Source organism: Phalacrocorax aristotelis, chromosome 3 (genome assembly GCF_949628215.1).
Source record: "Phalacrocorax aristotelis chromosome 3, bGulAri2.1, whole genome shotgun sequence".
Lineage (NCBI taxonomy): Eukaryota > Metazoa > Chordata > Aves > Suliformes > Phalacrocoracidae > Phalacrocorax > Phalacrocorax aristotelis.
Genome location: NC_134278.1, coordinates 17,728,293 through 17,744,615, shown reverse-complemented (window position 1 = coordinate 17,744,615; position 16,323 = coordinate 17,728,293). Strand labels below are relative to the sequence as shown.

The following is a 16,323-nucleotide window of genomic DNA, read 5'->3' as shown; positions in this document are numbered from 1 at the left end:
ACAGAGTAATTTCAACCAGCAATACCTCGAGAGTTAAGTCAGCACCTAATCAGTAATACTAAAATCTGAGAAAGGTGTCGCTGCAGAGAGACTAAGGCCCTTCTGATGATACATTCCCTCCCTTCCACTAGTTCAAACGGAAGGTAAGAAACCAGTAAACACACCACCCCTGGACTTTGCTAGCGAATCTAAACAATTCAAAACATCCAGTCATTCAGAACAGCACATACAGAATGGAGAACATGACTTTTCCAACTTCTTTTCACCCACTACAGACTCCATCTATTACTACAGGCTCCACCTATTGTCACGGGAGATCACGCTTTGCTATCCACCCTTCCTTCTTCCGACTGCTGCTAACAGCAGATAAGGAAAGTACAGGGCAAAGTAGAGGCACAATTTTCTTGTTCCACCACTCCCTTGTCTTCAGTGTTTGGATTTCACACACCCACGAATGTCAATTTTACTCACCTTATTACTCTTAAGTTTCCTGGGTCACATCAGAAAAATCAGCCACATGCTGCTCTGTATTTCACACCTGCACACAAGGGTCTATGAATCAATGATGAAAAAGGATAAAACTTGGGGACACTCTTCACTTTATTCTTTTTTTAATAGTTTCATAATGCTTAGACACATATTAGGCCATCTAAATTCTGGACAGCTATACAGGACAAATTTTGATTTCCACTCCATGTTTAGACAGAAAGGTTTTTATCAGACTAAAGCATTTCAGTCCTCATGAGGCTATGTTAGGTTGCCTTGGCAGAAAACAAGGGAGCCTGAGGCATCACTAACACCCAAAATTTTGTGAAATAAGGGAGTGCTAGCTAGGAGACACATTCAGATGTTCCCTGCAGGCAAATCAAGTGCATACTGCATCTCAGCAAAATGATTCCCTATGCCACCTCCAAGCCTGGCCTTTTACCTAAGCTCCAACTGTGGCTCATCTCCAAAGCCTCAAAGTAAAAAGATATTTGCAGATACATCTTGCCAATCACATGCATGTAAGAAAGAAACATTTCACACATACATACAAGGAAAAAAGTCCTGCCTACTCTCCTCAAAAGCAATAAGGTGAAACACAAAGGCTCAACATACATCAATGATAATTGCTTTTAGGTGGAACTGTGCATTAACGGCATGTTGAAAGCAACTCCAGCAACCCTCTGCACAAAGAGGTGTATGCTGAAAATTATGCAAAGATATAGATACAGCAGACTGACTTGTGATCACTAAATTAAGAAAGTTCATATGGTTTATACAGTTCACATTTAGAAGGGCATGGATTTTTATGTCTATTCGTGTTAAAAAAGGTAGAGTTAGACTTTTGGAAGGTTGATGGCACTTATGTAGAAAATGATATTTATCCTAAACAAATGAGGAAATCTATTCAAAGAAAAGCTAAAACTAGATGGTGAAAAAAATCAAGAAAAGTATGGAAATAAAGGTGTTTTGGTTTTTTTTACTTTTGTTGAGGGGAAAAAAACCCTGCTTAGCTTTACATCCTGGATTTTAAGTGAAGTGCCTAATCATAAGCATGACATATTATTCAGTCCACACAGCTATACTGTTAGCAGTTGAAGCCATACTCTCTTTTCTGATCTGGAAGATAATCACTGAAGTTAGCTTAGTTGATCCAGTTGTTCAGACCATATTTCAGGATCTCAAGATCAATCTCTTCAACAACTCGTGCAAAAAGTGCACGCTTACATATTGTCATACTCAGTCTCCCATCTCCCCTGCTCAGCTATTCCACTACTACGGTTATCTGTTTCTATGGCAAATGAAGGGCAGTAATAACCCATATAATTTTTGCCCATTTTCAGGTAAAATTTTTGCTTACTCTGGTGGAAGCAGTGAAAGCAAAGACTATTCTCTGAACTCACCTTTCCCCACAGAGGCCAAGAAGAAAGCTTGGCTCTCCTAGAACCATTCTCATCTCACAGAAAATGTAAATATCTCCAATTTAATGACAGGTAAGCTGACAAGTCATCAAGACGAGTCATTTGTCAATAGACAATCAGCAAGATAGTGCCAGAACTAGAAATGGACCAAGGTCCCATGTGGTATTTGTCAGGCTTCGCCTCCAAGAAAGAAGAAAGTGGCAGAGACACAAATATGACGAGAGTACAGACAGGAAAACCAGAAGGCTAGGTGAGAGACATTACTAGAATAAAATCGTTCAAGTTGCAACGTCAATGCATTATGCAACACATGATTCTCTAACAACCAAGTTCATGATAATCCTTCCCATACTTCTCTTTAGCTGTCAGGGACAGGAGGGCATAACTACTTTTATTCCCTCCCTCCCCTAACAAGACAGAGGAATGCTGCGGTACATTAACATTCATGCGCTCATTAACTTTAAGAACCCAAGGTGACATAGTCGTCAACAGGATGCTTCCTTTGCTGAGTAGCAAACTTAAGTTCTCCAAGAAATGAGAAGATAGAATTCTTACATGGTTTTCCACCCCTGATGAGTCAATCTTTTTTTCCTGTAACAAAATATGGACGAAAGGTGTGCAAGTTTGCCTTCCCAAATCTACAAAGATAATCGTAGGCTCTTGTTCACACCAAGCATCTTCCCTTGCACCAAACAACTGAAAATAACAATAAAAAAATTGGAACGGGAAGCCTACCAAACACACAGTAGCTTTTCCAAGTAGGCATTTCAGTTAACTTGGTGCAAGACAAAGAGCCAAAGGAAGGGTTAACATAGCAACACATTATCACATAGTGTCTTGTTGGGGGATACACACGGAAGTGGAAAACAATTTCTTCTCCGTTCCTGCAGCTAACCAGTACTCTAGTACCAAGAAGAAAGGTGTAGGAGCAGCAATTGGTCAAAGCAACAAAGCTCGTCTCATAACACAGCTGGGCACAGAGGAGACTGTTCTTACACTTGTATCAAATGGCTCTGGTGGAGCTGTCATCCTTTTTACACTGACCTCCAACTAGCATGTAACTGACTCCATTCTCAAAGCAATTTGCACCTCTAGTTCTACCAAGCATTAAGTCAAAAAATAATCAATTTCTTATACCCAATCCATGCACAGATGTGGATCTGATTAATTAGTTCAATCTCAAAGACAGAGGTTTCACCTTTAACTGAAATTTCTACTTCATTCACTGCCAAAGAGGCAAGGTTCTTCCATTCATTTCTTTGAACAGCCAGACAGCAGAATAACATTGACAGATTGTGGGGTCCTGACACTGGGACCCGACTAATGTCAAGTGTCTGCTGAAGAGAGGAACACCACAATGAGGCCGAGGTGAGGGGTGGAACTAGGTGAAGACTTGATGGTCACCCCTTACTTAACCCAGTGTCCCAACTGTGCAGACTCCAGTAACTCCTACACTGCTTATCAGCTGCCAGAAAATTAGGCCTAAACTTACGTCAAGAGCCTAGACAGTTTCTAACAGAACACCCTGGGGGAAGTACTAAAATCGAAGCAAGAAGCTGTCACCCACTTGGAGCTAAACACTAATCACAAGCACAACTCATGGTTGAGTGTTAGGTGTGTGGCTCCTTTAAATTATAGAAGAATAAACATTTTCACTGAACATGAGGCCTTCCTCCATCCTCACCCCTCATTTATCTACCCAAACAGTTCCTGTTCAGCTCCAAGAGTCATAGCAGGGTATGCTGCAGTGTTTAAGACTCTGGGTACAAAATCATGCGGGGACTAGGGGCTTCACATCAGCTATAAAATTGGAGCAGGGGAGTAACTCAGTGGAGCTCCCTCTCAGCTGGTCTGAGACCCCCACCACCTTTGGCCTTGCCATGGACTACTGGAGCACCAAACAGGTTGTATTCCCCTTCCCCCAATTTCATGTATCTTGCTCTACCAATTTTTCTTACTATGTATTGGGCTTACTATCTAGGTTAAAATCATTTGCTTAAGGACAGTGGAAAATATAATAAAATTGTGGTATATGTTAACTGCCTGGCATCTTGTCAGTGAAGCAGGACCTGTCTCGCTGTGGGTAACAATCTGGGAACAGTGCATGACACACATGCTACCTGGATTTGTTCTCCCAGAGGTGCATGCCTTTGCCTTCGCCTTCACTAGAACTTTACCGCAGAATAATTAGACAGTAATGGCTTAAACATAAATCACAACCGCAACATTTTGGATGTGAAGATTAGTATCTACTTGTGGTCAAAACTGAAACACAGAAGTGGAGAAACAAAACCCATTCAGGTCCATCAGCTGAGTGCCGGTATTATTGTGGAGTGCCCATTTCAAGTACCCACTGCAGTGGTATGACTGTAGTCCCAATATAGATTTGGATCAAGTATAGAAACAACCTACTAATCAAAAAAACATTTTTTTTCCCAAAGAACTCCTACTATAACCATACTTGCTACAAAATGTATCACTGAATGTCATGCATAATCCTAGAGCACACACACCGAAGAGCATCCGCTTTCTTTTTCCTTCCCTGCCCTCATGCTCTCCTTTACTACCTTTGATTTGATCACGTTGAACACATTTCACATTCTTTCTGTATTATAAACTCACTATCAAGATAGATTCTTAAGCTGAGAGGTTACAAAACTCTAACTTTGCCTTTTTTTCTTTAATCAGTTATAGATTCATTCTCCTCAGTGCAGCAAAATTCTGTGACTCTTCAATCCTTACTCCAGTCGTAATCAGTGTTCTTCATACACAACTGGACCTATATTACATATGGCCCACTGAGAGCTAAAACCAAAGTACGTATGATTTTTACCTGCTTATAACCAATCTTTTAAACCACATCTTTAGCCACCCTCCATTGTGATTATCCTCAAAAGCTTCAACAGAGCTCAAATAGTATTTTATGAAAACGTCTTGGCTTTACAGGAGCATCTGTTGCAAAACATTCAATACAGGGAAGTCCTCCAGGCTTTGATAAAAAGTAACTTTATCATCATCAAAATACCATATCCACAACATTTAAAATAAATTTGGTAGAAGCTGCACTATGTCATGAAGCAATTAAATTTATGACTGCTATTATGAATAGATAATTATATGACGCCAACATCGTCCCATAAAAAGATGGTAATCTCTTGTTTACAGTTTTACAGTACCCCATAGAAGCTACACGCTTTATGGAAATAAAGACACAGCACCTGCCAAGAAGAGCCTACACTTTGCATGTAAGAGGTACTTGAGTCATGTCGTGCCATTGACCCCGGACACAGGTATCGCTGCAAGCTGGGCATGGTACCTGTTCCATCACAGCAAGCTTAATTTAGACTTGTCTGCTATTGTCAGTTTTCTAGAAGATACTTTTTCATGTGTATCCTTAACTTAAGGATCCATTCAAACACATGGCTGGGGAGGGGCATGAAGAAGAAAGAAAGAAGGAGCATGTAGTTCAGACACTTCCAAAACTCTTTCACTAAAGACTAAAGGGCTCCTTCCTCTGTATTTTGTTTTCAGTTACTTTTCTCACTTATTAGGTGTATTTTGTAAAATGAAACCATGAAAATCTCGCTCTACATGAGCACAGACTGTTTTCCTTGATGTGTTTCATTCAGTCATACATTAATGGAGTTTGGTTTTTTAATAAGAATTCCTCACATTAAATTTCCTGGTTCTACAAAATTCATAGGAGAAGTTACTTAGGGTTATTTTACTTAGGTATTCATAAAAAAATATTCTGTAGATGTAGGAGGTCTAGACCACCTCCCTCATAAGCAAACATTCCATACAACTCCAGCCATTAAACTCTGCAAACCTCCGTTTCCCAATCTTATTTTGTTATCTTCTGATGCTTTGTGCAGACGGCAGGATTAACAACCTTCAGGAATTTTTACATCACTCGGACAAAAGACTCCACAGAAGCGCCCTGCCTACAAAGCCCGCTCCCCACGGCACTACGTGCAGCGCACGGTATCCCCGCGGGCTGCCTCTAACACCCGCTGCCGGGCGCGCCCGGGCAGAGCGCGCTGCTTCGCATCCGCAGTTACCGCCCAACCTCCGCACCGCCGAGCCGGTACCGGCCCGCTCCCAGCTGCAGGGCCACGTCTGCCCAAAGGCGAAGTGCCAACAAGTTGGGGGCGCACCGGGCCCGGGATGCGGCCGCGCTGCCGGACCGGCGGGGAGGGTCGGGGCGCGGCGGCGCACCTGTACGCGGCGCGCGGCGGCAGCTCCCCGCCCCGCCCCGGCGCCCCCCCGCGGGCCACGGCCGCGCCCCCCACCCCCCTCACCCGCTGCTGCGTGAGGGGAACCGCCGCCGCCGCCCCGCCGGGCGCTGCCCACCCACACCCCGCGCCGGCCCGGCGGAGGCGGGGAGGATGGAGGGGCCGCGGGGGAATGGGGTGGGGCAGCGCAGAGCGGAGGCGCTCGCCCAGCGCGGCGGCGGTAACGGTGCCCCTCCCCGGCGAGCCCCCGGGAGGCAGCGGCGGGGTGGGCGCCTCCTCATCCTCACCTGGTCGACGGGCAGCCGCACGGCATTACTGAGGGGCTGCAGCAGCGTGGAGCCGGTGGTGCTGGTGGCCATGGCGAGGACGCCTCCTCCCGCGCCGGGAGAGCGGGCGGCGAGACTGGCGGAACCGCTCCCTTCTCAGGCTCCCGCGGCGGCGGCGGCAACAACGGCGGCGCGAAGAGCCCCAGCCCCGCACGGCGCCGTGACAACACGGGGCCGGCACCACCCCGCAGCTGACTGACACCGCCGGCGGCCAACCCGCGCGCGGCTCCGCCGCAGAGTGACAGGCGAGTTAGCCCAATCCCCGCCCCTTCGGTGAGGTGGGGCGGGACGAGGCGGCTCCCCTCTGGCGGCCGCGGCCCGGCGCAGGGGGCGGGAGTGGGAAAATGGTGGCAGGGTAGGGGTCGGTGAGGGGAACGGTGGGACGGCGGCGGCGGCCCCTGCTCCGCGCTGAGGATGGCCAGAAGCTGCGCGCAGGTACCGCGCAGGGCCCGGCGCGGCCTCGCCCCGCGGCGGTGCGGAGCAGGGGTCCGCCCGCCCGCCCGCCCATCGCCTTCCCGCGGCTTGCCTCGCCTCAGCGCGGCGTGCGGAGCCCTGACCCGCGCCAGGGCGCGCGCCGCCTCGCCGAGGGCGCGGATGGCGGCGCCTGAGGGGAAATGGCTCCGTCTTGCGCGGGGCAGGGACAGCCTATGGGGTTGCTCCCCGAGGGGCCGGTGGCGGGGGGTCGGCCCGGATGGCGGCTCCGGAGGTGTCTGAGGGTAGCGCGAAACCGCGTGGGCGCAGGCGTGTGCTGAGGTACCGAGGAGATGAGCCCACGTTCTGCTCCTAAAGCATCTCCCCTTGGCCAGGAGGGACACGGGCAGCTCAGTGGCGGCGTACTAAGCGGGGGGTGAGCCGTGGATGCACGCAGGGTGCGAGGGTGGGCCAGCACCCCGAAGAAGTGGCAAAAAATGGGTAAAAAACTGTGTTCCTAAAGCCACCCATCAACTTAAGGAAGCCCGTTTATCATGGCGATAACCCAAAGTTTTTAGTTTATTAATGGCCTGTTTCTTAAATACAGAAACCTGAAATGGTACAAGTGTGAATGCTCTTTCAGTAGGTACAGCCTAGCAGTGCCGTTTCCTTACAGCAAGAGACGTGGTGACACCAGTAGCACGATGCACTGTAGGCAGCACGGCTCTTCCACCAGTCCAGCCAACGCTATCCAACGTGAAACAGCGAAGCCTTCACGTTGGGCGCGAAGCAAACTCTACCAGGTGAGCTTGTGCAGTAGCCTACTTATTAAGTCATTCTAGTCTAGTGCCCTGCCTGCCTCTTTTATGTTAGAGCTTTCTGTAGAGTTTTTTCTCCTGAAATAACTGTATCCTTAACTGTTCTAAATGATGTGGTATAGGAGCCTCCAAAGGAATATACCACTCCTATCTATAAAACTGCTTGAGAATCCTGGGTCTTCTGAGAGAAAACTGCAGGTTATTCCTTGCACTTTATTAAACACTTTTTGTATTTGTTGTATATTATACCTCTAAACCAAGCTGCAATCAGTAATTTACCCTTAACACACAAATTTCACCTTTACAAGTATGTGAAAGATGAATTGCCTTGTCCAATATCACGCTAACGGTCAGAACTATGTCTGGACTACTGGCTAGGTATAGTGATTTACATAGTCATTTGAGTTCCTGGTTAATGCTAATTGGTAGTAGCGGAAAAATGGAGGTAAGTGTAATTATCAGAAAACATCCGTTGTTTCTCATACTGAATTGCAGACCACATTCTGTACTTATGTTTTACCTTGTGATAAGGTCTTTTGTCTGCATTTAAAGAGACTGGGTAATAGGTGCAAATGGTTTTAATTAGATTTCTTCACTGCATGACAGGCAATTACAATTGTAGCATCTGCAGCTTCAGAAGCAATAGCATGATGGTTTTTGTAGTAAAGCAAAGAGCTGCTTTCAGAAAAAGGGGAAAAAACCCTTTTCCCAGTGAATTCTGAGTCAGTCCCTTAAATTTAAACCTGCAATTAATACATACATGTAACTTCATAGAAGTGCAGTTCCTCTGGGCTCAGTACAGTCTGCATTACACTATACATATGTATATATGTGTATAAAGATTAAGCTCATTTTATCTGATTTTCTTTTAGTAAGGAGACATATACCTACGCACAAATCTTTGGAAATCTTAACCTAAACATTCTCGAATGAAGCCACAAAAGAGCTTCTTTAGGAAAGGCTGATGGTTAATTCTGAATCATAGTCTAGTCACAAGAAATTATTCTGGTGCATCTATATAAATCCATGGAGGTGGTGTTACTGAGACTTTCATGAAATATTCACAACAAATAATTGACCTACTGAATGAACTCCTTTCAATTAACAAAATGCCTCAGAACAAGCTCATGATATCATAGCATAAATGTTAGATGGTTTTAAAACACAGCCTTTAATTTTCTGGTAATTTTTATTTTATTTTTTTCAATGTATGTGTTCCTGCAATGCTCAGAAAATACAAAAATATGCTTCCCTGCATGACTCCTAGGATCTTACGAGTTCATGCTTAAAAGATACGTTTATCTATACCGTAAATCACAGTATCATTATAAATAGTTTGCATCTATGGCATTAAGTTACATAACTACATCTTCCACAAGTTTCCACTGGAGAAATGCAGTGCTTTAAGAAGCTGCTCTTGTGCTCTTATTTAGGGAGGGGGGTGTGTGTGTTGGGGAAGACAACGTCAAAGAAATTAATCTTGAAAATAGTCACAAAATAATAGTCCCTTTGTAGCTACGGGGGAGGTTGGTTACATGAAAGAGCAAGTGGGGTCCTGCCCCACAGAGCTTAAGATCTATGTTTGCAATTAAAATCGAAGCATACAAATGTTGGTCCAGAAGAAAGTAACAGGAAAATAAGCAATTTCTGCCAGAGAAAAAGTAGCTTGTCTTTGACGTCTGCTGTGAAATGTATGGTAAGGGCTTTCACAGGCTCTGCTGTAAAACTAGGTCTTCTGATTTTCCCATTTTTTCGAAAGAAGATTTCATTACGTCTGTTTTCAGAGAACTTCCTGCCTATGTGAGAATACTGTGTTGTGTGGGGGAAGATGAAGCACTGGCTGGCGACAGGTAGCGTTCTGCATTGCCTTGACACAGTAACAGTGCAATTCATCCTGAAAGTTAAACAGTGCTGTGAAAAATAAGGCTGGTGAGTGATACAGAGAAGCTAATGTACCCAGAGTAGTGAATCTATAAAATTTCACGTTAAGTCGGACAGTTTTCAATAGACATTACTTACTTTCCCACTGTTCTAAATATTTGCATTTAAGTGAACAAGAAGTGCTTACTTCCATAAGGAAATTCTTTTCACTGAAGGCCGTCAGTCAAAGTGCAGGAGGATGTGTTGATTTAAGTACTCCCTGGAGAGTAGCTTGGCATAGCATGATCTTCTTCTGATGTTCTGTGATTAAGTTTTTATGGTCCCATAAGTGCTTATAGTTCTTAGGTATAAAAATAATGGCAAAGGCATCTTTCAGCCCTACAGAGATTACTTAATCTGTCAGAATGATGTGATGTAACAAACGCTAGAGGTTTCCTGAAAACTTTGTGTAGTTGAATAGCAATTTAAGATATTCAGATATAATTCAGAATTTAAGATACTCATCCAGATGTTTACAATGCCAGTCTTCCCATATGGCATTATACAATAAAGAACAAAAAGAGAAGAGCTGTGGTAGAGGACAGGACGGGACAATGGGACAGAGTTACTAGATGCACTACTGTGTTCTTGTTCCCCTATTTGTTTCATAAGGTTGTTCTGGGAATGCGTTCACAATCAGAAAATAGGAACAATTATTGAAACTCCTTTTAGCAAAACAGGTGAAAAGGAAAATGGGTTTCAGTATTACCTGTAGAGAGGCAATCACTTTTCCACAGTAAAGTTTTATTTTAGCCTTACTTATCTGGCTTTGCTTAGCCTAAAATATTTGAGACTGTGTCCCGAAGAGAAGACTATTTCTGCAAAAGCTGATGCCAGTCAAACTGAATTACTGTTCATAAAAAATCTACTATTGAAATTTTGGCATTTGTTTGTACCTTTGTCTCACCCTTCCTCCAAAGCAGCCTTTTGCCATCCCTTCAAATGTTCTGTACAGCACAATAAGCCTCACATGCATCAGCTGTTCTCTGAACTAATAAAATCTTTAACTAGCCGGTTCTGCTATATTAATTTAGTGCCCAGTGTGGTCCCTGTTAGTAGGAACTCTTCATGATGATACTATTGATTGCCAGCTCAAGTAACATTTGTTTGGCTCTCTACTTACTAGAAAAATATAAATACCTTTCTACAGTCTAGCTACAGGAGAGCGAACATCTCCCTTTGGCTCTTTTAGCAGAACACTTTGGCTTTAGATTTTTGACTTGTTCTTTTGTTTCAGTCTTAGAGCCGCTCTGAGAGCAAGCAAGCTTCTCTGTTTTTAAGCCAGCAATCAGTTTCTATCATAAAACTGATTTGAGCCAACTTTCTTTTCTCTAAGTGCTTAAGTTTTGTACATTCTGTGATGGGGAAATGCATTGGTGTCTCTCGAAAACATAGACTCATGTTCAGCTCACACCATTTAGTTTTTCAGTTACAACACTAAGTCTGTTAACAAAATCAGGCAGAGCTTGTAAAGAAGGAGCTCGCTTTACTGTTCAGCTATAAATATCAACTCTCAGGTACAGATCTTAGAAATGATAATTTCCTCACTGAAGAAACTTCCTGCTTTCATGACAAGGACAAACTAACTGACTTCAACAAGAAGTTACTAATGAATGAGTGAGTTGCCTTTTCAAAGCAAATTCTACTCTAATATTCTTTATGGGAAACAGTACAAACCGACAGCATACAGCATTTCAAAGTGTAATAACTAGTGCTGCAGGCAGTTGGGGTATTGTCATTCTGATTATTGCAAAGTTTGGGGAGTAGAAGCCCTATTTTCACGACTGAAATAAAAGGAATGACTGCCAGAGCTAATTATGTGTTTAAGAACAGTTGTTTTGAGCATAATTAGATATTTACCAGACTCTGAGAAATACTGTAGATGGGAGAGGCTGGCGATAATCTTGCAAGGAACCTACTACTATAAAACAGTAGTAAAGAACTGACAAGTCTGCCTATTGTATTGATATAAAAAAAGCACATTCATATTAAACACATAGGAATAAACATACCATGAATACATCATTTAGTTTAATTTGCTGTCTTACTGAAACAGCAGGGCATGGAAATAACTGCTTTTAACAAGTTTCTCAGGTTTCTGGGGTTTGTATCGTGTCTCTGGCTGAAAGGGGAGAGCTGCCTTTTCTTGATGTCTGATGTTACAGGTTCTCAAACTGATCCCTGCTGCTTAGAGAGCTTGGTTCCCAAGGTTCCTCGCACTTGCCCTAGGTGAGTGCAACAAGATAGGACTAGGACCCTTCTTTACTTGGATTGTTTCTGAAATAATAATATGCCTTATTCATCTCAGAGTTGCTAAAGAGTTGCTTTTAATGCCAAGATAAGCTTCCAGAGTAAAGTGAATTTATGCTAGGAGCAAAGGTTGACGTGTAGGAGGGGTTGCAAAGTAAATAATAAAATGCAATTTAAAATCAAGCTTACCAAAGAAGTTTTCCTTTCAGTTGCTTCAGGTTCACAGTTAAGGGAGAGAAAGGGAGGTCTGTGCAGTTTTCTTTTTCTATCCCCTAGGACTGGCTCGCCCTAAATAGCATTCTCAGTCCATATGGTCAATGCTACTTAGTTTGGGATGGTTCTCCCTGCTATTACAAATTATCATGTTCAATCCTGATCGTATTTCTGTTCATTAAGTAGGAATTTTTCCTTGAGGGGGTTCTGGTGTCATTGAGCATTCATTCAAGCTTAAATCACCCCCCTATTTTTGGAACATTTGTAAGTTCTTGTCATAAGGCATCTTCAGTGTCCTTGCATCTTATTAGCTTTATTGTATGCCATTCGTTTTAATTCTTTTATGACAAATGCACATATCAACAATAGAAAGAAGAGGTTTGGTCGTACAACACTTCATTGCCACCACTCTCATCGTACCCACTATCTCCTTGTCTACGCACAGTTTTGAGGGATTTGAGGGAGAATTTAAAATTCCTCCCTTGCTAATTCTGACTCCAGCGGCACCAGTCAGCACAGCTTGAGGTACCTCCTCTTTGCCAGCCAGTAAGTCATGCCAGACTTCTTAGCGGCCAAAAGTGGTGTGTGTCAGAATCGGGGTAAGTGTCAGGTAATGAATGGGAAGTAGGTGCTTGGGAGGTTAAAGCTGTCAGCCACAGCCTGGAGCCTCCCTTTGCGATTGAACTTGTCACTGAGTCAGAGCCTTAATGTTTCTGCGATTGTTCCAGGACCCACTGCTTCCCCAACGCCTTTCTCTTGCTGTCTATAACAAGCAAGAAACTGTTGCCATCTGTTCTGGTGGGTAAGCCTTCGCTTTGCAGAGCAGCAGCATAGGGGAAGCTTTGCTCGACTTGGAGATCTAGAGACCTGAGAGGAAGTGGACCTAGAGCCTCACACCAGTCAGGCACAGAGCATAAAAATTCTTCAGAGATTTAATTTTGTTAGTCGCATCTTAGCTTGATGTCCCATCTGCTAAGTGTCCCTCTGCAAGCTTGTGAGTCTTGTCCAAACACAAATTTGTGAGATATAGTCATAATAATGTAGTCCGCCCCACAACACGCCCAAAGGTTTGATGAGTAATGTTCTGGGAACAGTAGCCAAAGATGTATGTTAGTGTTCAAGTTTGAGAGTTACTTCAAGTCATATAGAAGCTCAGATATATGTTCCACTTATGTAAGCGGTGTGTTTTGCAAAAGTAAAGCCATGAGTTTGTTCAACTATTCGATCGAACAGCAGTCTCTCTAAAATTGCAGTGTGTGAACCTGAAACACTCTAGGATACAAATTTCTTTTCAGAAAACCTATTTAGGAAACTAAAGAAGCGTTTTAGTAAATTGTCTATACTAATCTATATGTATAAATTCAAATTTTGTCCTTTTCAGTTCAGCTAAATTGTTATCCCATTAAAGATTTTTATCCTGCTGTATTTTATACTGTGCTTCATTCTTCTGACCCCCTAAGCTTTATGTAAGGGCAAAGGTTGGCTATTATGGCCTCCATGATTTTTGAAATTGATATTTATGATGATAGTAAATTTAACATGTTTCTAAAAGGCACTTTAATTGGGGGGGATATTTAGAGCTGGGAAAGATTAAACAGCCTGAATGAGTAGGCAGTATTCCATCTCTTGCTTTAAGTTGGTAGCACCTTTATTGCTTCCGTAAAGATTAAGATACATGTCTGCACGTAACAAAAACTGTTCCTAGCATCAGCTTGCTGTACTCTATTACGGAGATCAGAATAGTCCATTTCATAACATTTTGTCCATGTAGCTTTCTTTTAGAGAGCAAATCTATCTGACGTTTCTGCTTGTTTTGTTTCATCCTGCTCTTAGTTTTGACATTTTTATTGACAAATTATGATTACATTTACTTTTAATAAGGAATTATGAGTACTAAAGATTTCATAGGAGCACTGGCTATATTTCCTTGTCTTGTTTAAATGTGAAGTACAATTATTGCAAAATTGAGAGAACAATGAAGAGCTTCACTGTTCTTGTTTTTCTTCTAAAAGTACCATATTAAAGTGAAATTCTGTGAAAGAATGTAGAACAGAGAGCAAATTTTAAAATATGTCGTTACTTTGTGGAAATCACTACCAGGAAATAAAAGCCATTTTAAAGGTGTTTTAAAAAATACCAGCAATGGTAGACATAGTTTAAAAATTACAAGGGATATAAATCTTTAAGCCTTGGACTTATAGTTATTGAGCTAAGCCATTGTTACCAGTTCTGTGGAAGAAACATACATGTAGGTGGTTAGGTAATTGACTTCTCAGATTTTTTGCACCTTTTTTGAAAGATGCTAAGAGGGAAAGAGAGGATGCTAGACCGCTGATCTGATTCCGTGGTGCTGCAAAGTTGTCCTGTCTCTTCCTAACTGTACCCATTTCTATTAGTTATTGTGCCATGGTGAAGAAATACTAACTTCAGGATCCAGCAGTATGTAACATCGCCGGGGACCCTTGAAGCTGAATGGAGCCGTGTTCCTGTAATGCTCCAGTCGAGCTAATATCGTGAACTGTAAGATTGATGTTCCCAGGGCTGCACTCCCTGCTGTTTTAAACAGGAAGCTCTTCCACTATCACTTCAGTTCAGCAGACAAGGCCGCTTCCTTAACAATACAATAACAGGAATTTGATCAGAAACTTCAAAATTCAGTTTGCGAAGTCATGAAGGTGATTGCTTTCATTCTTGCATTATCTCCAGTATTTAGCTATAAAACTTATGCTTTTTGTTTGGAAAAAAATGGCTTTCCTCATATTCTTTTCACAAGGAGGGGTCTGACTTTTTTACGATCATTAAAATATTGTTCCTGTTTTGTGAGAGATTTGTCATTCTTCTTTTTTTCCCCAAGAATGGATTTATGTTGCCAATATCACAATATGATTCTGCAGGAAAAAGCCTTCAGCTACTTGTAACAGTTTTTCACCTTTAATATCCATATGTGGTTCACCAGTAAGAACAGTTGTTCTAGACAGATATTGTTCAGATGCAGGTTGTTCAAGAGGGAACCCTCAGTCACTGCCTGTATTCATTTGCTACTTCTAATACAGATACAAGAAATATTACACCTAAATAAAATTGAATTATTTATACTGCAAAACTAAATAATTTGCCCTGGTTTTTACTGTTAAGATTTGCTTTCAGGGATCCCAGGCTGCGGAGACGGGTGGAAAAGTCTAGAGCTCTGAAGGCTTAACCTCAGTTGAGAAGGATGGAGTTAAGAAACATTTAAACAAATAGAGCGTACATGAGCCCATAGGATTTGGTGGGATTCATCCATGCATGCAGGACTGCTCTCAATTTTATCTGGAAGGTCATGGCAATCAGAAGAGATTCCTGGGACTGTAAGAAAGCAAGTATCACGCTTGTCTTCTGGAAGGGCAAGAAGGAGAATCCAGGGAACTACAAGCCTGTCAGCCTCACCTCAATCCCTGGGAGGGTAAAATCCTCATGGAAGCTATTTTCAAATATGTCATGGACAATACAATCGGGAGTTGTCAGCATGGATACGTACGGGGAAAATCATGCCTGACCAATCTGATAGCCTTCTGTGATGAAACAGCTGGCTTTGCCAGTGAGAGGAGAGCAGTGCATGTTGTTTATCTTGACTTAAGCAAGGCTTTCATCATTGTCTCCCACAGCATCCACACAGACAAACTGATGAAGTACAGACTAGATAAATGAACAGTGAGGTGGACCGAAAACTGGCTGAACTGTTGGTTTCAAAGGGTTGGGCTGGGCACAAAGTCCAGCTAGAGCCCAGTCACTAGTGCAGTACCATGGGGGTTGATATTGGGCCAGTACTGTTTAACCTCTTCCTTAAGGACCTAGATGATGGGGACAGAGTGCACCCTCAGCAAGTTTGGGAACAATACAAAGTTGAGAGGAGTGGTTGATAGACCAGATGTATGTGCTGCTGTTCAGAGGGACCTTGACAGGCTGGAGAAATGGGCTAACTCCTTTTCATGAAACTCAAAGTTCAACAAGCGGAAATGCCAAGTCCTACAGCAGGTGAGGATTAACCCCATGCACTAGTACATGTTGAAGCCTGGAAAGCAGCTTTGCAGAAAAGGACACAGGGCTCCTGGTGGGCAAAAAGCTGACCATGACCCACCATGTGGGCTTAGAGCAAGGAAGGCCAACAACATCCCAGGCATTGCCAGTAGGTGAAGGGAAATGATTCTTCCTTTCTAGTGAGACACTGGTGTCACTGCACTTCGAGTCCATTTCTGGGCTCCCC

At 43.1% G+C, this 16,323-nt stretch overlaps 1 protein-coding gene and 1 long non-coding RNA gene across 2 annotated transcripts in view; one reads left to right on the top strand and one right to left on the bottom strand.

The window, feature by feature from the left end:
• The window catches only part of MBOAT2 (membrane bound glycerophospholipid O-acyltransferase 2), a 93,187-nt gene extending 86,554 nt beyond the window's left edge, over positions 1 to 6,633 (bottom strand). Inside the window, exon 1 of the mRNA XM_075086864.1 lies at positions 6,430 to 6,633. Within this exon, the coding sequence (XP_074942965.1) occupies positions 6,430 to 6,501 (72 nt within the window). The 5' untranslated portion in view covers positions 6,502 to 6,633. The remainder of the gene's footprint in view (positions 1 to 6,429) is intronic.
• Positions 6,634 to 6,750: 117 nt separating this feature from the next.
• Positions 6,751 to 14,905, top strand: LOC142054374 (uncharacterized). The gene is made up of 3 exons (XR_012659500.1): positions 6,751 to 6,903; positions 7,523 to 7,682; positions 14,477 to 14,905. It is a non-coding gene; the product is annotated as an uncharacterized LOC142054374 (long non-coding RNA).
• The last annotated feature ends 1,418 nt before the right edge of the window (positions 14,906 to 16,323 follow it).